We start from the raw sequence: 26,287 nt of genomic DNA on the forward strand, positions 1-26,287 counted from the left end.
ACAGACTGTGCCAGGCTTATCAGCCTGCGAAGGTATCCTTCCCTGTTTCAGACTGAATGTGTGCTCCCTTGTTCTGCTTAAGCATGGATGTCAATGACCTTGGGGCACACAATGCTATGGCACTAGAGAGGTGCTCTTTAGCCATAGGCTGGGGGTGAGGGACACCCATGAGCCACTCTGCACACTACTGTGACTGATCTTGCTGTCTCTAAGTGAATAAAAACACTTCCACCCAGTGCTTGACCATGTGGTTTTCCTTGGCAACTCTGATACCAAGAAGTCATGGACAGAAGTGTTTGGACTTACATCCCTGGTGGCTGGCATTGTGGTGATCCTTGCTGCCCTCCACGTAGTTGCAGTCCCCTCCTGGCATTGGTTCCTGGGACACGGTGTTCTCGACAGACATGTTTGGCTTGGGGTGGTTTAGCTGGTCTTGGACCACTTCCTTCCCCCGTCTACTTCCCTTTCCCTCAACACCAGTGCTTCCCGGCTGACCCTCTACACTTGAACCCCCCCCCCTCCAGGGAGCAGCCCTGCTCCACATTTCCCTCCAGGGGAAACTCTGTAGCTTGTCTGAGCTAAGTGTCAGAAGCAAAGCCATGGATCTGCTGGTCATCCTGGGAGCCTTTCCTCACCCTCCAGACTAGAACAGGGCCCTGTTACATATCAAACAATATGGAAATTCCTGTATCCTTGATAGGATAACTCCCACTCTTGGAATTTGCCCCCGAGGAAATAAGATTATATACACAACCATAAATCCAGCAAAAGAGGACAGGTTAGATAAGTAATGCTGAATCTATTCAAAGGCCTATTATGTAGCCACGGTTAGGAAAACTATTACCAACAGTGAAATATTTATCATCTGTTAAGCAAAAGAAGAAAAAGAAAAGACACTATCATGACTACAAGTATGGGAAACACACATAAGAGAAAGACTGGAGTGATGGGCATACGATGGTTGCCTGAGCCATGGCAGAGAGGCAGGACTGGGTACCAACCCACATAGAGGCTCTGGAGTCAGAATGCTTAGGTTTGAAGCTGGGTTCCACCACTGGAAGCTGTATAACCAAGAGCAAGTTATTTAGGGCCTCATTTACTCATTTTAGAGTGGTGTCAATCTCAGAGGGCTATTGTACAGATAAATGAAATGGTGTATGTCAAGCACCTCAAACAGTAGCTGGCACACACAGTAATATTCAAATGTTGGTTATTATTATAAGAGATGGAATAACTATAGGTTTCTTTTCCTATATGTACAGATAAATATATACATGAAGGTTCAAATCCCAGCTTCATCAATGTACTGTGTATGTAACCTAGGTAAGTTATTTAACTTCAATATGCCTGTTTGCTCATTTGTAAAATGGAAGTAATAATGGTACTGTTCTGAGCTATGGTCCCCTCCTGCCAGTGACTACCCCAGCCAGAGCTGTCCACAGCATGACACATAACATTGGAAACTCTCAACCAATGTTACACTCTGAGAAGGAGACTCATCTAGGTTCTATTTTCATAGAATTTAGGACGCCTTATGAACTATTCTATCTAAAGCTCTGGAAATGATCAGTATAAAAGTAGTTTATCATTATGTAGTCAGCTGTCATATCTGAATTTAAGGGATCTTTTAGAAACAGCTTTTCAAAAAGTTTATGTAAATTGCATGTTCTCTCTTTTCTACATGTATCCTAAACTAGACTAGAATCAACTTGTGGGCAACAACAGTACTTTATATTTCTTTTGACTCTCACTGAACCTAGCACAATTCCAAGAACATTTTTAGGTTTAATTAGTCCATGCTGATTAATATCTGCCTTACCCAGAAACAACTTCTTAAACCACTTCAAATGCTTTCAGTGAAATCAGAGATCATGAACACCACGGTATTTGACTCTTTATTTTCCCATTGGTTGCTACTTGTAAGGGCACACTTATCGATCCTAATTATTCTTCCCATAAAAGAACACTTTCCTGCTTACTGACTCTGGGAGAGAAATGGCAAACGAACAGAAAACCAACTTTCTTAGACATATACAAGAAATCAAGTCTTCTAAAACTATAATCTGAAAGTCCTATTTCTGCCTCTATATAGTAAGCATACTGTCATTCTACTCACTATTCCACCAGAATACATCTTCACATGTCAAACTGGATTACTCACTTAAGTACTGGGTAATGTTCAAGTAGTAAAAACAAGAATTTTTACTGAATGTTATGGAATATTTTTGCATTTGCTTATTATAATACTAGTTAGAAACACCAGTTTATAATTTTTTTACACATTCAACAGTTCAACAAACACATGATTCTTTCAATCTGACTGAAGTTGTAAGTCAGCGCTTCACTGGAGAAAATGTATGAAATTGCAGCGTTAATTTCTGAAATGAAGGTTTGAAATTCTTCTTTCCAACTCTCCTTTGAGTCTATCACTACTCCGCATGTTCCTGCTCTTGTCCTGGAATTAGCCATCGAATACTCTCAGTTCGAACGGTAGCATACATAATAAAACTAATTAAAAAGAATAAGGAAAATACAAGCAACCAGTCTACATTTTTTATCAAAGTGCTGGGAAGAGGACCTATTTGGTCAGCTTGAGTTACCACCACATTTTTCTTGGCTTCTATACCTGGAAGAGAAATCAGTTGTTTCAAATGAGATAGAAAACATACCCGCTACAGAATTTTCTTAAGTATTCTGCATGGTATGCAAAATGATATGCAGTCTTAAAATAAACACCACAGCTAGTATATCTGGGATGGGTTTCACTTGCCTGTCAGTGCCCTTCACCCCACCACATCAAAGAAGCAGGAATCCATTCAGCTGTTCAAAGCTAAAACACTAGAATTTCAGTGAACTCACCAGAAAGGTCTTAGTGCACTGTATGAGTTGTCTTTTGTTCTCTTTCAAGACCAATGTTCAACAACTAGTAAAGCTATTCTCAGGAGTCTACAGAATATTTTCACAGGGTAAGTAATGCTAAATTCAAAATGCTTTTAAATAATTTACTGAAAGAATTGTTAGGGGACTTCCCTGGCAGTCCAGTGCTTAAGACTCCATGCTTCCACTGCAGGATGCGGGTTCATTCCCTGGTCGGGGAACTAAGATCCCGCATGCCATGCGGCACGGCCAAAAAAAAAAGAGTTAAGCTGAGCTCATTTAAAAAAAAAAAAAGAAGAATTGTTAGAACAACTAACCACCACTGGGATCAGTGATTACCAAAGATGCTGTGACTCCTAGATTTCATTTGGTTCTAAGTTTTCTGAGAGCACTGAGCAAAATGGCTCCCCCTGTCCATATCAATCTAAACGACAACCAGGGGTCCAGGACAAGACTTGGAATAACTAACTACCTGGTAAGAAGCCTTTTATTCCTATGAGGTAACTCAGTTCTTTGTTCTTCTGTGTTAGCTATAAGTCATTACGTGCAGCTAAGAATATATGGAAGGTATGTTATAATTTTTATTTACTTCCAGTGAATATATTTCAGGAAGTAGAGAGGTGCTCATAACTGAGGCATTAAAGCTTTTGAGGAATGAATTTTCCAACAAAGGAAATTTCATCAATGTACAGTGCTCAAAGTTTTACAGGATAAAAATAAGGCCCTATGTTTTGGCAAATATTAAGGAATTAAAACAGCATCTACAAATGAATTAATAAATAGAACCCTATACAGCAATAAACATGAATAAAACACAACCATACACAACAATGCAGATGAATCCCATAAACATAACGGTCAGTGAAATCGGCCAGACGTGGAAGGACCCATACTGTAGGTCTCTATTAATATAAAGGTCAAAAACAAGGACCACTAACTATGGTGTTAGGAGTGAAGATGGTGGTTATCCTTGGGGAGGACAGGAGTGACAGTGCTGAAAGGGGACTGGTGATGTTCTCTTTCTGAGTACTGGTTACTCAGGGTGTTCACTCTGAAAATTCAATGCCACGTACACTAGTGATTGATGCATATTTTTGTGTAAATATTATACTTAAATGAATAATGTATGTAAAACAGTATCTAGAGGTATATAGTATGTGAATTTTATCTCAATAAAGCTGTTATATTTTTTAAAGGTATCTGTAATCATATTAGTATTACCTATTCATGTTAAGCTTGCCACTGACTGGGAGACATTTAACAGGATCTTAACATTTCATTAGAAAAGAAGTTTTATATCCCAAAGCCAATCTTGAATCCTTCACTTAAGGATAATACTGTAGCAGATCCGAACCCACAGAAGGCACATTCCTCCAGCAATAAAATGTCTTCTTCTACAGTGTTCTACATACCTGTCTGGTTAAAAATGAAGATTTTCAGCGTTTCCAATGTTCGGTCTGTATGATTAAATCTAGCCATTGGTTTAGCCCCTTGAAATAACAAGATGTTAGGAACAGCTACAGTGCCAAACCTCGTAGAAAGGCTACAAGAGAGAGAAGTCAGTCAGAAAACCTGAATTGACAGTGGGCTTCCTCACACAATTACCATATCAGAATGGATGGAAATAAATGAGAAAGGATCAGTTTCCTGTGGCCTATGGAGGCTTCTGATATTGAAACAATAGGCTTGTAGTTTCTCCTGACAGCCTTCCTCGTGGGTCATGGTTGGGGGCATTCGTGTTCTGTTCTGAGTTGCTTTCTATTACAACATGGAGCTGCCCATGACACAATTATTCCACTAGTTCTGTTTTTAACAGCCAAAATAGATCAGACCAGAAAATTCTAATTTATGAACAAAGCACACTATGTCAATTTACCTAACAGAAGAAATTTCAGACTCTGCAGAATGCCCATCTCCAACCCTCATAAAAGATTCAACTTAAGCATTTAGGTTAGTGAGTTGGTGCAAAGGAATCTACAACCTAACAAACACACCAGGAAGTTCACAATTAAGGCAGGACAATTCAGAAGTAATAGGACCTGAGCAGTACTGTTTCACTTTTACAGAATACAGAGTAGTGGTATAAGCTCCAGAGTCAAAACACTCAGGGTTCAAGCCTCAGTTCTGCCACTGAACCAGCCGTGTGACCTTTGGGCAGATTATTTAACCTTTTTAAGCCTCAGTTACCCCCAGAAGTAAAATGGTAATATCGTATGATCAGGATTTTTTCTTTTGTAAACATGCTGTAACATAAATATTAACATATGAGGCAAACACATGTCCCATGCCATACAGTAAGAGCGAGTATCCTCTATTCTCCATAATTGAGGCACCATACCAGGCACTGAGAAGGATGCATGGAGATGAAGAAGGAACAGAGGAGATGATAAAAGCCTGCAGGGATTGGGGGACATGGGGGTATCAGACCCATAACCAAACAGTACTGAGCAGGTGCTTGGAGCCAGCCCTGCTGGCTTGGGGGCAGTGGAGAGCCCAGTCAAAGCTGGACACTGACCTTGAATGTCCTTCCAATCAGTCTGTAACCTTGAGCCTGGCCACTGAGATCTTTCCCTGAAGGCTTTGTGGGAATTACTAATTTGTTGGGCAATTTCTTTCTTCATAAACAATTTCAGGTAAACACTGGCAGTTCCATTACCCACCCTGAAAATCACTGCCTCATTTTCACCACCAACCTATCTTCCAGACTTTCCAAATTTATTCACACACAACCTCCTTGTGACCTGCTAATAAGCAGCATCTGACTTAGAGGAGGAGGGGAGTACACAGTTTATAACCCCAGGCACAGTCACAAGGGAAATATACAACATCTGCACAAAGTTCTTTGTAACTTACCTTACTGAACATTCAGAAAAGACAAAACCCCACTGAACAATATGAAAGAATATAAAGCAAGGGTAAATGTATTTCAAAGGCCTAAAAGAATTCGTCACATTTATTGAATGTCTACTAAGAACACGCATGCAAGAATAAATGTAAGCATGAAGAAAGAAAAGGCAGGAGGGAAAGAAGGAAAGAAAAAAATAAAAAGGAAAGAAAGAAATCCTTAGTAGACGTAAAACGGGTGCCGAGAGTTAGGCTGCCAGGGTGGGAACCTAAGCTGCAGATGAAAGTCACAAAGGAAGACCCTACTTAGGATGCTAATTTTGCTAATTCAGTCTGGCCCAGACCCTAAAACGTCCTCTGCCCCAACCCCTGCCATCAGGCAGAGCCATCACTGAATTCCACGACGCAGAGAACAGTCTTTCTTCTCAAGGGGCCTCCAGAAAGTCGCCCTTGGGAATGTGACAATCCTCACTAGTCACACTTGTTTCTCCCTCCCTCGGTTCCATTTCAAAGCTCAAGCTCAAACCTACCTCCTCTGCTCCTAACTTAACTGATTACGACCTCCGAGTAACTGCAACCATCATCCAACAGGATGAGGCAGAAACCCCACTAAGGGAAGACACTAAGGGAAGATACCTGCTGTGCTGAGATGCATCCAGTGCCAAAAAGTGAAGAGCTGGAAACGCCCGGGGCAGAGAGTTAAAATGAGGAGCCAAACTGGCAGAAAATCGGCACCAAGGGGTGTAAAACAGGACTAGCGTGCAGTCACTACCGTTTGGGTTGAGAAAATCCATAAGGTCCTGTGGCAAAAGAAACAAAGTGTCAAAGTCAGCAGTACAGGATGTGCACTTTTTCTGGAAGGATACACAAGAAACAGGAACCACTGCTGCCGTCAAGGGAGAGGAGGTAGGGGCAGGGACGGGAGGGAGACAGTAGTACAGCTCCCGAAGAACCTTCTGGATTGGAACCATAGGGATCCATGGGTCAGCAGAAAAGTACTATCAAATGACATGTTATAAACTTTCCTCCAAGGTTTCTTTTTTTTTTTTTTATTGAAGTATATAGTTGATTTACAATGTTGTGTTAATTCCTTTTCCATTATGGTTTATCAGAGGATATTAAATACAGTTTCCTGTGCTATACAGCAGGACGTTGTTGTTTATCTACTCTCTATGTGATAGTTTGTGTCTACTAATCACAAACTCCCAGTCTATCCCTCCCCCACCCCCTTCTTCCTTGGCAACCACAAGTCTGTCCTCTATGTCTGTGAGTCTGTTTCTGTTTTGTGGATAGGTTCATTTACGTTGTATTTTAGATTCCACATATAAGTGATAGCATATGATATTTGTCTTTCTCTTTCTGACTTACTTCACTTAGTCTAATAATCTCTAGGTCCATCTATATTGCTGCAAATGGCATTATTTCATTCTTTTTTATGACTGAGTAATATTCCATTGTATATATGTACCACATCTTCTTTATCCATTCCTCTGTCAGTGGACATTTAGGCTGTTTCCATGTCTTGGCTATTGTGAATAGTGCTGCTATGAACATAGGGGTGCATGTATGTTCTTTTTTTTTTTTTTTGGCTGCACTGTGCGGCATGCAGGATCTTAGTTCCCCGACCATGAATTGAACCTGCACCCCCTGCAGTGGAAGCACAGAGTCTTAACCACTGGACTGCCAGGAAAGTCCCAGCATGTATTTTTTTGAATTATAGTTTTGTCTGGATATATGCCCAGTAGTGGGATTGCTGGATCATATGGTAGTTCTATTTTTAGTTTTTTGAGGCACCTCCATACTGTCTCCATAGTGGCTGCACCAATTTACATTCCCACCAAGAGTGTAGGAGGGGTCTTCCTCTAGGCTTTCTTAATATTACTATAGAGCAATTTTAATATTTTTCATAATTCATCAACTCATATACTAAGTACTCACAGGGTACAGGCCACGGTCCCAACTTTGGAATTCTGCATCTCATACAATCTAACAACATTATTAAAGCACTGTGGTCTCAGGCCCAAACTATCATCTCAGCAGCTCCAAGTCTGTACTAAGCAGTCAGATCCATGTATTTGAGCAAAGGTTAGCTCAGTTTGAGGTGCACCATCCATGCCACCACCAAAACTCAGACTGCTCAAACTGCTTTCTCCTGGTCATGTGTGTGACACCCATTAAAAGGCCACAGAGCTGAGGCACAGCATTCACCAGGCACTGAGGGGAGGGTGCATGGCCAGTGCTGACACCTGCCTCGGAGGGGCACTCAACATACCATATGTACCCTCATTTAAAATAAGGAATCACACCTCTCAGAGCTAGGATTCTTCTCTTACATAAGCAGCCTGAATTCATTCTGCTCTCTGGCTTTAACAATCTTACAGAAAATGTCAGTCGGTATCCCAGTATTCTCTTTAGAATCACCATTTAGCCAACTAGCTGGAAAAGCATGGCTGGGCTGGACAAATTGGTCAGCTCTCAGTCCAGAGTAAACACTAGATTCACACTCTTTGGAGGAAAAAAAAACTTTTCACCAATATAACATACTTCACGGAGGTATAGAACTAAGATGGTGAAGTACAAGGATGTGATCTCACTCCTTCCTGTGAGAACACCAGAATCACAACTAACTGCTGAACAATCATCGATAGGAAGACACTGGAACTCACCAAAAAAGATACCCCACATCCAAAGACAAAGGAGAAGCCACAATGAGACGGTAGGAGGGGCGCAATCACAGTAAAATCAAATCCCATAACTGCTGGGTGGGTGACTCACAAAATGGAGAACACTTATACCACAGAAGTCCACCCCCTGGAGTGAAAGTTCTGAGCCCCACGTCAGGCTTCCCAACCTGGGGGTCCAGCAGTGGGAGGAGGAATTCCTAGAGAATCAGGCTTTGAAGCCTAGCGGGATTTGACTACAGGACTCTGACAGGACTGGGGGAAACAGAAACTCCACTCTTGGAGGGCACACACAAAGTAGTGTGCACATTGGGACCCAGGGGAAGGAGCAGTGACCCCAGGGGAGACTGAACCAGACCTACCTGCTAGTGTTGGAGGGTCTCGGGCAGAGGCAGGAGGTGGCTGTGGCTCACCGTGGGGACAAGGACACTGGCAGCAGAAGTTCTGGGAAGTACTTCTTGGCATGAGCCTTCCCAGAATCTGCCATTAGCCCCACCAAAGAGCAGGGTAGGCTCCAGTGTTGGGTCACCTCAGGCCAAACAACCAACAGGGAGGGAACCCAGCCCCACACATAAGCAGACAAGCAGATTAAAGTTTTACTGAGCTCTGCCCACCAGAGCAACAGCCAGCTCTACCCACCACCAGTCCCTCCCACCAGGAAACTTGCTCAAGCCTCTCAGCCTCATCCACCAGAGGGCAGACAGCAGAAGCAAGAAGAACTACAATCCTGCACCTTGTGGAACAAAAACCACATTCACAGAAAGACAGACAAGAAGAAAAGGCAGAGGGCTATGTACCAGATGAAGGAACAAGATAAAACCCCAGAAAAACAACTAAATGAAGTGGAGATAGGCAACCTTCCAGAAAAAGAATTCAGAATAATGATAGTGAAGGTGATCCAAGACCTCGGAAAATGAATGGAAGCAAAGATCGAGAAGATGCAAGAAATGTTTAGCAAAGACCTAGAAGAATTAAAGAACAAACAAACAGAGATGAACAATACAATAACTAAAATGAAAACTACACTAGAAGGAATCAATAGCAGAATAACTGAGACAGAAGAACGGATAAGTGACCTGGAAGACAGAATGGTGGAATTCACTGCTGTGGAACATAATAAAGAAAAAAGAATGAAAAGAAATGAAGACAGCCTAAGAGACCTCTGGGACAACATTAAATGCAACAACATTCGCATTACATGGGTCCTAGAAGGAGAAGAGAGAGAGAAAGGACCCGAGAAAATATTTGAAGAGATTATAGTTGAAAACTTCCCTAACATGGGAAAGGAAATAGCCACCCAAGTCCAGGAAGCGCAGAGACTCCCATACAGGATAAACCCAAGGAGAAACATGCCGAGACACATAGTAATCAAAGTGGCAAAAATTAAAGACAAAGAAAAATTATTGAAAGCAGCAAGGGAAAAACGACAAATAACATACAAGGGAACTCCCATAAGGTTAACAGCTGATTTCTCAGCAGAAACTCTACAAGCCAGAAGGGAGTGGCAGGATATACTTAAAGTGATGAAAGGGAAGAAACTACAACCAAGATTACTCTACCTAGCAAGGATCTCATTCAGATTCAATGGAGAAATCAAAAGCTTTACAGACAAGCAAAAGCTAAGAGAATTCAGCACCACCAAACCAGCTCTACAGCAAATGCTAAAGGAACTTCTCTAAGTGGGAAACACAAGAGAAGAAAAGGACCTACAAAAACAAACCCAAAACAATTAAGAAAATGGTAATAGGAACATACATATCGATAGTTAGCTTAAAGGTGAATGGATTAAATGCTCCAACCAAAAGACGCAGGCTTGCTGAATGGATACAAAAACAAGACCCATATATATGCTGTCTACAAGAGACCCACTTCAGACCTAGGGACACATACAGACCGAAAGTGAGGGGATGGAAAAAGATACTTCCATGCAAATGGAAATCAAAAGAAAGCTGGAGTAGCAATACTCATATCAGATAAAATAGACTTTAAAGAATGCTACAAGAGACAAGGAGGGACACTACATAATGGTCAAGGGATCAATCCAAGAAGAAGATATAACAATTATAAATATATATGCACCCAACATAGGAGCACCTCAATACATAAGGCAACTGCTAACAGCTATAAAAGAGAAAATCGACAGTCACACAATAATAGTGGGGGACATTAACACCTCACTTACACCAATGGACAAATCATACAAAATGAAAATAAATAAGGAAACAGAAGCTTTAAATGACACAATAGACCAGATAAATTTAATTGGTATTTATAGGACATTCCATCCAAAAACAGCAGATTACACTTTCTTCTCAAGTGCGCATGGAACATTCTCCAGGATAGATCACATCTTGGGTCACAAATCAAGCCTCAGTAAATTTAAGAAAATTGAAATCATATCAAGCATCTTTTCTGACCACAACGCTATGAGATTAGAAATGAATTACATGGAAAAAAACGTAAAAAACACAAACACATGGAGGCTAAACAATACATTACTAAATAACCAAGAGATCACTGAAGAAATCAAAGAGGAAATCAAAAAATACCTAGAGACAAATGACAATGAAAACATGACGATCCAAAACCTATGGGATGCAGCAAAAGCAGTTCTAAGAGGGAAGTTTATAGCTATACAAGCCTACCTCAAGAAACAAGAAAAATCTCAAATAAACAATCTAACCTTACACCTAAAGGAACTAGAGAAAGAAGAACAAACAAAACCCAAAGTTAGCAAAAGGAAAGAAATCATAAAGATCAGAGCAAAAATAAATGAAATAGAAACAAAGAAAACAATAGCAAAGATCAATAAAACTAAAAGCTGGTTCTTTGAGAAGATAAACAAAATTGATAAACCATTAGCCAGACTCATCAAGAGAAAGAGGGAGAGGAGTCAAATCAATAAAATTAGAAATGAAAAAGGAGACGTTACAACAGACACCGCAGAAATACAAAGCATCCTAAGAGACTACTACAAGCAACTCTATGCCAATAAAATGGACAACCTGGAAGAAATGGACAAATTCTTAGAAAGGTATAACCCTCCAAGACTGAACCAGGAAGAAACAGAAAATATGAACAGACCAATCACAAGTAATGAAATTGAAACTGATTAAAAATCTTCCAACAAACAAAAGTCCAGGACTTCACAGGTGAATTCTATCAAACATTTAGAGAAGAGCTAACACCTATCCTTCTCAAACTCTTCCAAAAAATTGCAGAGGAAGGAACACTCCCAAACTCATTCTATGAGGCCACCATCACACCCTGACATCAAAACCAGACAAAGATACTACAAAAAAAGAAAATTACAGACCAATATCACTGATGAATATAGATGCAAAAATCCTCAACAAGATACTAGTAAACAGAATCCAACAACACATTAAAAGGATCATACACCATGATCAAGTGGGATTTATCCCAGGGATGCAAGGATTCTTCAATATACACAAATCAATCAATGTGATACACCATCTTAACAAATTGAAGAAAAACCATATGATCATCTCAATAGATGCAGAAAAAGCTTTTGACAAAATTCAACACCCATTTATGATAAAAACTCTCCAGAAAGTGGGCACAGAGGGAATGCTACCTCAACATAATAAAGGCCATATATGACAAACCCACAGCAAACATCATTCTCAGTGGTGAAAAACTGAAAGCATTTCCTCTAAGATGAGGAAAGGAGAAGGATGTCCACTCTCACCACTATTATTCAACATAGTTTTGGAAGTCCTAGCCACGGCAATCAGAGAAGAAAAAGAAGTAAAAGGAATACAAATTGGAAAAGAAGAAGTAAAACTGTCACTGTTTGCAGATGACATGATACTATACATAGGGAATCCTAAAGATGCCACCAGAAAACTACTAGGGCTAATCAGTGAATTTGGTAAAGTTGCAGGATACAAAATTAATGCACAGAAATCTCTTGCATTCCTATACACTAATAATGAAAAATCTGAAAGAGATATTAAGGAAACACTCCCATTTACCACTGCAACAAAAAGAATAAAATACCTAGGAATAAACCTACCTAGGGAGACAAAAGACCTGTATGCAGAAAACTACAAGACACTAATGAAAGAAATTAATGATACCAACAGATGGAGAGATATACCATGTTCTTGGATTGGAAGAATCAATACTGTGAAAATGACTATACTACCCAAAGCAATCTACAGATTCAGTGCAATCCCTATCAAATTACCAATGGCATTTTTTACGGAACTAGAACAAAAAATCTTAAAATTTGTATGGAGACACAAAAGACCCCGAATAGACAAAGCAGTCTTGAGGGAAAAAAACCAAGCTGGAGGAATCAGACTCCCTGACTTCAGACTATACTACAAAGCTACAGTAATCAAGACAATATGGTACTGGCACAAAAACAGAAACATAGATCAATGGAACAAGATAGAAAGCACAGAGATAAACCCACGCACCTATGGGCAACTAATCTATGACAAAGGAGGCAAGGATATACAAGGGAGAAAAGACGGTTTCTTCAATAAGTAGTGCTGGGAAAACTGGACAGTTACATGTAAAAGAATGAAATTAGAACACTCCCTAACACCATGCACAAAAATAAACTCAAAATGGATTTGAGACCTAAATGTAAGACCGGACACTATAAAACTCTTAGAGGAAAACATAGAAAGAACACTCTTTGACATAAATCACAGCAAGATCTTTTTTGATCCACCTCCTAGAGTAATGGAAATAAAAACAAAAATAAACAAATGGGACCTAATGAAACTTCAAAGCTTTTGCACAGCAAAGGAAACCATAAACAAGATGAAAAGACAACCCTCAGAATGGGGGAAAATATTTGCAAACGAATCAACAGACAAAGGATTAATCTCCAAAATATATAAGCAGCTCATGCAGCTCAATATTAAAAAAACAAACAACCGAATCCAAAAATGGGCAGAAGACCTAAATAGACATTTCTCCAAAGAAGAGAGACAGATGGCCAACAAGCACATGAAAAGCTGCTCAACATCACTAATTATTAGAGAAATGCAAATCAAAACTACAGTGAGGTATCACTTCACACCAGTTAGAATGGGCACCATCAGAAAATCTACAAACAACAAATGCTGGAGAGGGTGTGGAGAAAAGGGAACCGTCTTGCACTGTTGGTGGGAATGTAAATTGATACAGCCACTATGGAGAACAGTATGGAGGTTCCTTAAAAAACTAAAGATAGAATTACCATATGATCCAGCAATCCCACTACTGGGCATATACCCAGAGAAAACCATAATTCAAAAAGACACATGCACCCCAATGTTCACTGCAGCACTATTTACAATAGCCAGGTCATGGAAGCAACCTAAATGCCCATCGACAGACGAATGGATAAAGAAGATGTGGTACATATATACAATGGAATATTACTCAGCCATAAAAAGGAATGAAATTGGGTCATTTGTTGCGACGTGGATGGATCTAGAGACTGTCATACAGAGTGAAGTGAGTCACAAAGAGAAAAACAAATATTGTATATTAACACATATATGTGGAACCTAGAAAAATGGTACAGATGAACCAGTTTGCAGGGCAGAAATTGAGACACAGATGTAGAGAACAAACGCATGGACACCAAGGGGGGAAGTGGCGGGGGCCGGGGGTGGTGGTGGTGTTGTGATGAATTGGGCGATTGGGATTGACATGTATACACTGATGTGTATAAAACTGATGACTAATAAGAACCTGTTGTATAAAAAAAAATTAAAAAAATAAAACAAACAAAAAAAAAAACCATACTTCACAACCTAAGTGTCCATCGACAGATGAATGTATAAAGAAGATGTGGCACATATATACAATGGAATATTACTCAGCCATAAAAAGAAATGAAAGTGAGTTATTTGTAGTGAGGTGGATGGACCTAGAGTCTGTCATACAGAGTGAAGTAAGTCAGAAAGAGAAAAACAAATACCATATGCTAACTCATATATATGGAATAAAAAAAAAAAATGGTTCTGAAGAACCTAGGGGCAGGACAGGAATAAAGATGCAGACATAGAGAATGGACTTGAGAACACGGGAGGGGGAAGGGTAAGCTGGGACGAAGTGAGAGAGTAACATTGACATATATACACTACCAAATGTATAACAGATAGCTAGTGGGAAGCAGCCGCATAGCACAGGGAGATCAGCTCGGTGCTTTGTGACCACCTAGAGGGGTGGGATAGGGAGAGAGGGAGGGAGGGAGACACAAGAGGGAGGGGATATGGGGTTATATGTATATGTATAGCTGATTCACTTTGTTATACAGCAGAAACTAACACAACATTGTAAAGCAATTATACTCCAGTAAAGATGTTAAAAAAAAAAAAAAATACATATATATATATATATATGTATAAAACATACTTCTCAGGGACATGACTAGTCTAAACAATGCTAAATTACAATTTTAGTAATTCAGATATTTTATTTTTATGCCTCCATAACAAATACCTCATTTAGAAGAAGAAGAATGCTATGATTCTGATACCAAGCACCTATCTGTCCACTGGGATTTTTATCATGAGACTTGGTGGTGAGATTAACCCAAGGCTGACTAGGTTTAGGCCGCCTAAAAAGCATATTCGACGCTAGTTATATCTCCTCCTTTTCCTACAAACATCACAGAAAGCCAGGTGAATTTTCACTGATGCAGCCATTAAATGCTATCCCACTTACAATATGATAAAGATTATGACTCCCCATTTGAAAGCTGATAGAGTATTAAATCGTAAAATCAATGTGCAGAAAAGGAGAAAAGCACTAAATACTTTTGTCTTACCTGTGACATATTTAAAATTTTCAGAGTGAAATTTTCTAATCCCGTCACATTCCTCTCCTCGCAGTTCACCTTCGGGGATTTCAGACTTTCGGTGGTGTTGGCGTCCTCTGTCGGGGGCGGGTCAGATTCCACCACTTCGGGCTCTGCGTAGTACTCCTCTTCTCTCTCCGGGAAGCTGGCTCCAGCGCTGTCCAGAGAGAAGAGGCTCTCCCGGGGGTTGCACCTCGAGTCCTCCTCCCCTCCAGCCCTGCAGGTGCCGCCGCTGGGCTCTGGGCTCAGTTTGTCCTCGGCTTCCCCAGGAATCACAGACAACATTACCATGTGCTCACCATCAGCGTCCAGCCCCAGCACTGCCTCGGCCTCTTCTGCAGACAGGTCCTGGCCCACTGGGTCACGGGAAGGCACCTCCTCACTCGTGTACCCAGCCCCCACCTGGAATGGGTAAGCAGGCTGCTCCTCTGACCATAAGTGACCTCTTTTCTCTGCAACTAAAACATGCCACTATGTTCACAGTCACATCTAACTTCAAAATAAATGAATCCCAAAGAATTACAGTTCTCAAATATGAAATTTTCCCCTCCAGAGTAAAAAGTTACCTTCCCATTAAACTATCACAGAGCCACCCATCATTCTCCAGGTCATGAAGAAGATCACAAGGAGATACTAGATTAATGAATGCCAAGAAGTGGACAAACACATAGCTTCATGCAAAACCTGCTGCTTGCCATGCGGATTACAAGCAAAAACATTCCACTGCAGACATCCAATTAGGAAAATATAATACAAACACTTGTAACAATTTAGTTTCTTTGATGAGACTATCCAAGAAAATAATGATGGCTTTATGGAAGACTCTACCATGGCAAAGCATCTTTGCACCCGTTATAACAGCTCTGTGAGATGGGCAGCACAAGGGTTATCATCCCCACTTAACAGATGAGGTACAGAGAGGTTCAGTGTAATGCCCAACGGCACACAGCCAGTAAGCAGCAGAGCCAGGTCTAAGAGCGAAGTCTTCTGACTGCTACTCCGGAGCGGGCCTTACCCTCCCCACATGATACCTCGGAGGGCTGCTGGGCCACACTGCCCGAAGAATGCTACTAGAGCCAGCTCCTTCCCGAGGTGGCCTCTACAGCTGACCTCTGCTCTCCTGCCTGCTGTCCTTGGGCTACTGCCCTCAGGAGTGCTAAAGGTGCACCAAGCAGAGCAGGGGCAGCAGCAGGGAGAAGAGGAGGAGGATTTTCCTCTCACTTTGGAGCCACTAGATGCGGCTTGGGCCAAAGGTTCAGGTAAGGGGAGAGTCCTGGGCAGTCTCATACATCCATCCAGCAAGCTCCACTCACCTCTGTACAATGACTCCTGCCCTCCACCTCTCATGATCTCAACGACAGCCGCCAGACTCCAAGCCAGGCACTGACCAGGGGAAACGAATGAGCCCAGCTGCACTCAGACAAGCCCACCATATGGCTGGGGAGCCACCAGCTGTATAATGAGCTCTGCCTGCAAACAGCATGTCTAGCAGAGTGTGAATGACCAACTGGCTTCAAAGCTGGGGAGGGACCTGGGAACTTCCTAAGGTATGCACATTTGTATAACATCTCAAAGAATATCTCCATAGATGTTTGCAGGTTCATTCAGCAATTCAAAAACACTCTCTGGGAATTTGCTTCAGGCTAAGTGGAATAACAGGAACCAGATTTACTCTCCCTCCTGAAACAACCCAAAAAACAGCCAAATATGTGAAACAACAGTTTCAGGAGACTAGCAATGAGACAAGGAAGGACAGTGAACAGGAAGCAAATGAGAAGAGCCCTACAAATGCTCTAGCTTACTGCCTGAGACAGTTCCTGCCCTGTCTCAGGGAGGGCCCAGCTGACTTCTCGAGTTGAGATGGAACTGAGGGTCCAGAAAGACCAAGAAGTTAGAGTTTGCAGGACAGAATACTGGAGATGGGAGAGCTGCAGAAAGAGGACTCTGGAGATCTGTGGAGGCGGCCCCGCCTTGAGTATACTGGTCCGCACATGCCTGTAAGTGAACTACCCCAAGCCAGGGAAAGAACCACTCAAAGGGATTAGAGGTAACAGTACCCAACAGCCACAGAAAGCTGGGAATAGTACCTGTCCCCACCCACTAGCCTGGGAAACCTCCTAAGTCACAGGGCACTGGGGAGAGTACGCGAAAGGGACTTGCCTCAGCAGTGGGGCCCAATTAACCCTAAAGTAAATACAGCTCTGCTTCCATCTAGCAAACCTTAAAAGTGAGAATCAAACTGTGTTCAAGTAACTTAACTGTATCCCAGAACAAAGCTCAAGAATATTTATAGGAATACTAAAATATCTAGCACTCAACCAGGTAAAATTTACTTCTGGCATCCAATCAAAGATTACCAGGCATGCAAAGAAGCAGGGAAATTCTCATTATCCATAATGATAATAATCAACCAAACCTGACCCAGAACTTGTACAGATGTCAGAATTATTAGATGAGGCTATCGAAACAGCAATAACTGCATTACATATGTTTAAAAAGTTAAGTAGATATAGAGAACATAACATATAAAAAAAGACCCAAATCAAAATGCAAATCAAAACCACAACGAGATATCACCTCACACATGTTAGAATGGCTATTATCAAAAAGACAAGAAATGACAAATGTTGGTATGCATGCGGACAAAGGGGAACCCTTGTGCACTATCAGCGAGAACGTAAATTGGTGCAGCCACTAAGGAAAACAGTATGGAAGTTCCTCAAAAAATAAAAAACAGAACTACCATATGATCCAGCAATTCCACTTCTGGGCATTTATCCAAAGAAAATGAAAACACTCACCTGAAAAGGTACATGCACCCCCATGTTCACTGCAGCATTATTTACAAAAGCCAAGACATGGAAGCAATTGATAGATGCATAGATAAAGAAAATGTGAGATATATATACATATATTTGTATATGTATATGTGTGTGTATATATATATATGTATATGTATTATGTGTATATATATGTATATGTATATATAAAAAGAATATTATTCAGCCATTTAAAAACAAGAAATCTTGCCATTTGCGACAAGATGTACAGACCTTAAGGGCATTATGCTAAGTGAAATAAATCAGAGAAAGACAAATACTGTATTATCTCACTTAAATGTAGAATCTAAAAACAAACAAACAACAACAAAAAACCCACAAGCTCATACAGAAAACAGTTTGGTGGTTGACAGAGGTGGTGGGTAGGGGGTGGGCAAAATGGGTGAAGATGGTCAAAAAGTACAAACTTCCAGTTATAAAATAAGTAAGTCATGGGGATAGAATGCACAGCATGGTAACTATAGTTAATTATACTATATTGTATATTTGAAAGTTGCTAAGAGAGTAGTAAACCTTAAAAGGTCTCATCCAAAGAAAAAAATTGTATAACTGTGTGTGATGGTGGATTTTAACCAGACTTATTGTGGTGATCATTTTACAATATATATATATTGAATGATTATGTTGTACAACTGAAACTACTATAATGTTATATATCAATTATATCTCAATAATAATTTTTTAAAAGACCCAAATTATACTTCTAGCAATGAAAATTACAAGGTCTGAGATGAAAACTGCACTGGATGGGATTCATAGCAGATTAGACATTACAGAAGAAAAGAGTAGTTAACTTAAGGCATAGCAATAGAACCAATACAAAATGAAACACACAATGAAAAAAAGAATCTCCCCCCAAATTAAGAGTGACAGTGAGCTGTGGGACAATTTCAAGTGGTCTCATGTACAGATAATTGGAGTACCCAAAAGAGAGAAGTAAATGGGGGAAAACAGAAAAAGTAATTGAAGAAACAATAACCAAAAACTTTACAAACCTGATGAAAACTATAAATCCATAGATCTAAGAAACTCAACAAACTACACCAAGATACATCATAATCAAACTGATCAAAACCAGTGACAAAGAAAAAATCTTAAAAGCAGCCAGAGAAAAAAGACATGCTATGTATAGAGGAACAAAAACAAGGATGACAGCAGATTTCTCATTGGAAACTGCAAGCAAGAAGAGCAGCATCTTTGAAGTACTGAAAGGAAAAAAACTATAAACCTAGAATTCTATACCCAGCAAAAGTATCTTTCAAAAACAAAGGCAAAATAAATACGTTTTCAGACATACAAAAGCTGAAACAATTCATAACCAGCAGACCTACATGACAAGAATCTGAAATGAACTTATTCAGGCAATAGAAAAATGATACCAGATGGAAATGTGGATCCACACAAAAGAATGAATAGCATCAGAAATGGTAACTACATAAATAAATATACACAATTCTTTCTGAAAGTCTAGCTCTGAAGGGGAAAAGAAAGACCCAGTAGTTGTTATGGGCAGGCAGGGGACTAAGGGAAATTTTCGTTTTGGTTTTTAGGACACAGGAGAAATTTAAGGATATATAAAGCTCATGGGAAAGTGAGTAAGCAGGGTGAGGTGACAATACAGGTTAGAGAGGGCAGAGTACAGGGCTTGAGAAGCAAGGTAGGTCCTTGACAGAAGAGGGTCAAGCACTTCTTTGCCTATGACCTAGAGAAGGGGCTGGGTGCCTGGGCAAGGAGCTCTGTCAATGGGGTGCGGATGGCAGTCTTTCTGTAGCCTTTGGTTGATAAACATGTACTGCTTGTATAATCATAAGTAAAAACAAACAAACATGTTTACTAGATTGTCCTTAAGTCAGAGCAGGAAATGAAGCCAGAGAGGCTAAAAGTCTGGAGAAGAACAAAGGGTGCCAGATTTGGGAACCAACTCTACTCCCAAATGCACCAGCTCTGCAGAGATCTTCTCTCTCTGAAGCTAATCAACATTCTAGGTCCTCTAAAGTAAATGGAGAATGCCAATATCCTAAAAGAATCTCAAGAGAAAAAAATGAGGGCACAAAATAGAATCTGGTCCTTCTGATCCCCTTCATGTAAAACTGGATAGATGCCCCTTACATAAAATCAAAAGGAAGTCTGAGTGATGCAGAGAGCTAGAATTTTGAGTCAGGAGTGTTGTTTTTCCCTCCTGTGAAGATATTTAAGTAGAGAGGACAAATTAGGAACAACAAAAAAAAATTCTCACACCCTCAGGTACCATTTTTATCATTTAAGCATTGGGAAGAAAGGAAACATTGAATTATTCCACTCTAAGAAATGACCTACGGTGTGAGAGCCATTGAACCCTCCCATGGTAATGCGCCTTTTAAAAGAGATTGGTTCGCAATGTCAATAATCTGATTATAGTTTGAGCCATGCATAAAGTGGAAATTACTGCACTACTGGCAGCAAGGAATATGTTTGGAGAACAGGGGCGAGGGCACCACTCCAACTCTGCCAAGGAGCCCTAGCCTGGGTCAGCTCCTTCGTACCCTTCCAGTTGTTCTCAAAAGACTCTCTACCAGCCACAGGTTTTTTTCCATAATGGCTTCTGTGGCAGGGGAGCCAACTGGGGAGGACCAAAAACAGCTGGGGTTTAGAGGGGCAGCAACCCGTACTTTCCATAGGAAATTTTCAGTGTGTGCATCTAACAAATGGAGAAAATACCACTGAAATGCAGACATTCATAGGGCTACCATGCAGATTAAATGAGAAAAGACGTATATGGTCCCTGGCACATGGTAAGCACTCCATAAATGGCTACAGTGATGGTGATGATGATGATGATGATAATGGTTATGACTGATGTTTACAATTCAAAGAGATGAACGGGAACCACAACCAGGTCCTATTAATTCCTCTGCTAAATACACTCTGGATCCATCCACTTCTCCCAACCCACTCACACCCCTCAGCCCAGGCCACAGTCATCTCTCACTTGGACAACTGCTGCAAACACCAAAATGGTCTTCCTGGTTGGCCCTCTACCCCCTCTCCAAACCCTTCTCCTCACAGCATCCAAGTGAAACTGAAAGTTAAAGGCAAATGTGATCATGTCACTCCCCTGCTAAAACCCTTTCAGTGGCTTCCCCCTACCCTGTGAATGAATCCATGCTCTGTAGCATGACTACCAGGCCCCAGGTGATAAGGCCTCTGTCCATACTCCCAACAGGTGCCACTAGACATTTCTGGTCCCTGATCACTCACACCCTCCTCCCCATACCTCAGAACTGTCCTGAGGGCTGTTTCTCTGCCAGGAGCCCTCCCTCCACTCCCTCTCTTCTTCTGGCTAATCTGACACATCCTTCAGATCTCACCCTAAACTTCACTTCTGTGAACTTCACCCTCCTAGACCCTCATACCAGAAGGGTCTCCCATTACAGCATTCCATAATGCCCTGGGGCTCTCCTTGAAGCATTTTCCACTCTTGTGGAAAACTTACTTAATTATTTGTGGTCATTTAATGCCTGCCTTCCCCATCAGACAGGAGGGTGGACGTATTTCTCTGCTTGCTCTCCACTGCACCTAGAGCGCCTAACAGAGCATATGGAATATGACGGGTGTTCAGTCAGAATCTGCTAGTTGACTGTCTAGGGAAGACAGGTGTGGGGTGTTGAAGTCCGGGGTTGGCGCCCGTTCCTTGACACCTGGACAGCACTGCCACCTCCAGTTGCTAATTTGCCAGTGGTATCCTCTGCAGAAAAAAAGCCTTGGATTTTCAGCCACCCCCAAAAGGAACCAGCTGGTGAAGCTTCCTCAGTCCTCACCCCATTCATGGCCTGGCCATGATGACCAGTGACCCACCCCATGGCTGGTGTTATCCTCAGGTCTGTATGACGTGACCCTCCCTGCCAGGTAGGCTCACTGACTGCCGAATCAGCCAGGGTTCTGCCAGGAAGCAGCACATGCAACTTGGACAATTGGAGGAGAACTTAATAAAGGTACCTCCAACATGTGAGCTGGGTGTAGAGAAACCAAAAGCAATGGTAAGGAATCCCAGGGTCAATAACAGCAGAGGGGGAGCCAGTTACCACTCATAGATCTTAAGAGTCCAGAGGCAGAAGCCTTGAAACAGAGAGGACAGCCTTCTAGAAGCCCTAACTTTCAGTGGAGGGACACAGCCAACCTGTGATATCCCCAAGGGAGGGAGCTGAGAGAATCAATACCCTGACCTCACTCTCCCTTCATGCCAACACAACAGAAGCCAGAAGACAGAAGAGCCAGTTGTTTATTCCATACCGGACAGCTACTCAGGGCACAGAGCAGGGTGGAGAAGGCTGAAGAATGATCTGAGAGACAAACAGAAGATATCCAGCACATGCTGTCCCCTCTCTGAGGCTGGTGGTTAAGTGTAGCGACAGAGAAATGTAGCACAGAGGTTTGACTGTGAGGTCAGGCAGACAGAGGCTTGAATTGTAGCTTCTCAACTTCTGCTGTTGGACCTTGGTAAAAGACTTAGGGGATGCTGAGTCTCAGTTTACTCATCCATCAAATGGGGACAAAAACAACATACATTTCATAAGCATTTAAAGACTAAATAAGATGATGCTCAAAAAGCACTAAGCACACTGCCTGGCACATAATGAGTGTTTTCATTACTCAGCAAGCCGGCTCCCCTGCCTCTTTCCAGGACACGGCAGGGAAAGGAAAGGTCTGTGTGTTCCTGTTAAGTTTTGAATGACAAAAAAGGCCAAAGGGTCTGGACTTTAATAGGGCTCTGCAGAGTGGGGCAAAGAAGCAATGGGAGTAAGGCCTCCACTCCTGGGCCCAGCCATGCCTCCAGGTGGCTGCCTTCCCCACGGAGGGACCCTGAGAGCATGCTCTGGCAAGCAGCAAGTTACCCTGGGAGTCTGCTGTGTTTTTCTCATTTGTCCTTCACAGGCACCTGAGCAAGAGTGACCTTCTTAAGAAAGTGGTCCAGCAGGCTGCAAAGTAAAGCATGGGCTTTGCAGTCAGAGATACAGGCTCTGCCAATTACCAGAATCGCAAACGTAGGCAGATTACTCAGCCTCTCTGAGCTCAGCATCTTCATCTGTAAAACACGGATACTCACGGAATCTATCTCATAGGATCGGTGGGAGGGCTAAATAAGATAATGATAGAAAGCACTATGCACAGTTCCTGGCTCCTAATAAGGGCACCATAGAGGTCGGCTATTCGTTATGATGATTATCATTAATAATAAAGTGCTCAGCACATGGGGGTACGCCTCAGTAAGCGCTAATACACGGTTCCTCCCGACTGAGTCACCTGCTCAGGGGCCTGAACATGGCCCGGGCATCCCGCCCCGCCGTCCCCTTCCCCGGACCGCGAGCGGGGACCACCGGGGGAAGGAGGTCGGGATAACCCGGGGAAAGGCGCTGTAGGGGGCGCCAGGAAGAGGCGAGGCGCGCAGCGCGGGCCTTCGCGCAGGTAGAAGAGCGTCGCCCGGGGACACAGCCACCTCGCCGGTCATTTCACGCACAGCCGCCCGCGCCGCCGCCCACGGCCCCAGCCCGCACTCACCCTCCTGGCCGCGGGCAGGAGGCCCCAGCACCCACAGCAGTACCTGCCACCAGCCAAGGAGCCGCATGGTGCACGGCGGGCAGCGGCCCCACCACCCAGGCCGAAGGGCAACCGGCGCACAGCGACGCGAGTCGCGCTCCTTGCCGGCGGAAGGCTTTGGGAGGAGAGCCCGGGAGCGCGGGCGCGGCCCCGCGCCGCCATCTTAGCAGCTGGCAGCTGCCGCGGGCGCCATCTTGGAGCCGGGCGGCCGCCTCTGGTCTGTGTCCTGTGCCGTGGGGCTCGGGGCTGTTTGGGAGCCAAGCGCCCGCCATCTCAGGTCTTTTCGAAGTTTCCTGACCCTCAGGTCCTGGGCGGGGTTCCGGCAGAGGCCCGTTGCTGTCTTTCTTCACCCTGCAATCGGGGCCGGGCGGCCGGCAGCACACCCTGCGCCCGCCCAGCGCTTCGTTCCCGGGCCAGAAAGGCCTGGAAGCGTCCTCCTGGAGTGCCCCATCCAGGGTCAGATCCCTTTCCTCACCCATATTATCCTTACCAGGTTGCCAGATAAAACACAGGATGCCCAGTTAAATTTGAATTTCACATAAACAACGAATAATTTTTACTATAAGAGACCGACCGAGGCTAGGCTGCGGTAGTTTTGCTATAGTAAGTTTTCTAGTGGTTCCAGGAGGATCTGACACAGTGGACAACATGGGTGGAAGAGCCCACATTCTTGATCACTACATTCATCTTTTGACCAACAACCTCCCTCTCCCCCAACAGTGTAGTAGCAAATATTTTCTTCTTTAAATTATTCTCTCCCATACCCTCCATACTGGTTTTGAAGGTCATGATAAAGCCAATGGGACAGAGGATTAAGGGGATTTAGGCTTAATGAAAAGGAGGCTGATTTGACTCATCTGGACACTCCAACGTGGATGCTCTGTGGTTACAACTCCTTCCTTTTTGTTACGTCCTTTTCCCTCTCTGTGTTTTGGTTGGTTGTTTGGACAGATGCACTTACAGATGTTAGACTTGTTGCCTTTCGATAAATACTATATATACAATCTCTGATGGAAACTCAATAAATACAGCCAACAGGATAGAATGCGAATTTGACTGTCTCGCCACCAGGTGGCACATGCACTTATTTGCAGTGAGAAAATTGCATTCAGGTTTGAAACTTTGATTTCACTTTCGTTTCTAAGGGGTAAAAAAGTTGACATCATCCTCTTCCTTTGGCTGAGATGAACTCTATACACCAACACCATACAGCCTGGGGATTGTTCATACAAGAATCTGATAATAATTGGAATTGTTCTTCACAGCTACACACCTGCACTCCTGGTGTTTTGTCCCCCTTGATAGGTTTGCCTAAATTTTTTTAATCTATTGAGTCATGAGGACCTCTTTGTCTCTCTCCCTCCCTCTCTCTCATCAACAGACAAGTATTTACTTTCATTTAGATCACTGTGGCAAAGTGTATTTTCCAAAGCTTGCCACAAAAATATTCCCCATCCCACATGCTGCTGTGCAACGTAATTTTGCCACTGCCCCATCAATAGGTAGAATCTAATTCCCCTCCCCTTGAATCTGGGTGGTCCTGTGATTCACATATAACCAAGAGAATGTGGCAGTGTATGAAATGATCCTGTATGACTTCTGAGGCTACACAGCTTTATCCTTTTTTGCTGGAAGGTTTGCACAGGCGTCCTGAGCCACTAAGTAAGTAGATGGACTGTCCTGAGGCTGTATGCTCTGAGGAAGTTCAAACTAGCTTGCATAGGGAAGCCGTGACACTTCAAGCAGAGAGATGCCCACCATCACCAGCTGAGCCTGACACCATTCTGTTGCAGCTTCGGCAACCATTGGACTACTACTGCCTGAGAGACCATAGCCAGAGATGCACAGCTTGAGCTCTTTCCAAATCCCTGACCACAGAAACAGAAATTTTAAAAATGTCATTTTAAAAATGGTTCTGAAGAACCTAGGGGCAGGACAGGAATAAAGATGAAGACGTAGAGAATGGACTTGAGGACAAAGGGAGGGGGAAGGGTAAGATGGGACGAAGTGAGAGAGTGGCATGGACTTATATTTACTACCAAATGTAAAACAGATAGCTAGCGGGAAGCAGCCGCATAGCACAGGGAGATCAGCTTGGTGCTTTGTGTCCACCTAGAGGGGTGGGATAGGGAGGGTGGGAGGGAGATGCAGGAGAGAAGGGGATACGGGGGTATATGTATATGTATAACTGATTCACTTTGTTATAAAGCAGAAGCTAATGCACCACTGTAGAGCAATTATACTCCAATAAAGATGTTGAAAAAAAATTGTTATTTTAAGTCACTAAGTTTTTGGTGATTTTTTAAATAGAATAGATAACTGGATTGTGTTATTTTGTAATGTAATACCTGTAATCTGAAGAGGCTATTTAATTAATTTAATAAATCAATACTTTGGGCATGTATTCACATAGTTATTCTTCCAAGCTCCTTTCCTGTCTTTATCATTTTAATTTTGGATTTTGATGGACTTAAGATGACCCAATGTACTCATTATTATTTCATCAATACTGGATATGCTTTGCATTTATAACAAAAGGAGATTAAACTAAGCTCCTTCAATAATTAAGTAGCCTCCCAAGATATTTAAGAGACTTGTGTCCTGAAGCACAAGGTAGATCAGGCAATGTAGAGTAGTTA

At 42.4% G+C, this 26,287-nt stretch overlaps 1 protein-coding gene across 11 annotated transcripts; it reads right to left on the reverse strand.

The window, feature by feature from the left end:
- Positions 1 to 1,882: 1,882 nt before the first annotated feature.
- On the reverse strand, positions 1,883 to 24,142 carry TXNDC15 (thioredoxin domain containing 15). 11 transcript variants are annotated; one of them, XM_082454767.1, is made up of 7 exons: positions 23,610 to 23,826; positions 23,083 to 23,187; positions 16,548 to 16,617; positions 15,205 to 15,692; positions 6,358 to 6,521; positions 4,290 to 4,420; positions 1,883 to 2,626 (listed from the first exon to the last, which is right to left on the reverse strand). In XM_082454767.1, the coding sequence occupies exons 1-7, from the start codon at positions 23,808 to 23,810 to the stop codon at positions 2,430 to 2,432; spliced, it is 1,356 nt and encodes a 451-aa protein (XP_082310893.1). In that variant the 5' UTR covers positions 23,811 to 23,826; the 3' UTR covers positions 1,883 to 2,429. The 11 variants fall into 11 exon arrangements, with proteins under 11 accessions (XP_082310893.1, XP_082310894.1, XP_082310896.1 ...); XM_082454768.1 differs by having other exon boundaries at positions 23,083 to 23,136; positions 23,610 to 23,825; XM_082454770.1 differs by having other exon boundaries at positions 23,653 to 23,781.
- Positions 24,143 to 26,287: the final 2,145 nt, after the last annotated feature.

The sequence above is a fragment of the Balaenoptera physalus genome, assembly GCF_965194825.1.
Source record: "Balaenoptera physalus genome assembly, chromosome: 3".
Taxonomy (NCBI): domain Eukaryota; kingdom Metazoa; phylum Chordata; class Mammalia; order Artiodactyla; family Balaenopteridae; genus Balaenoptera; species Balaenoptera physalus.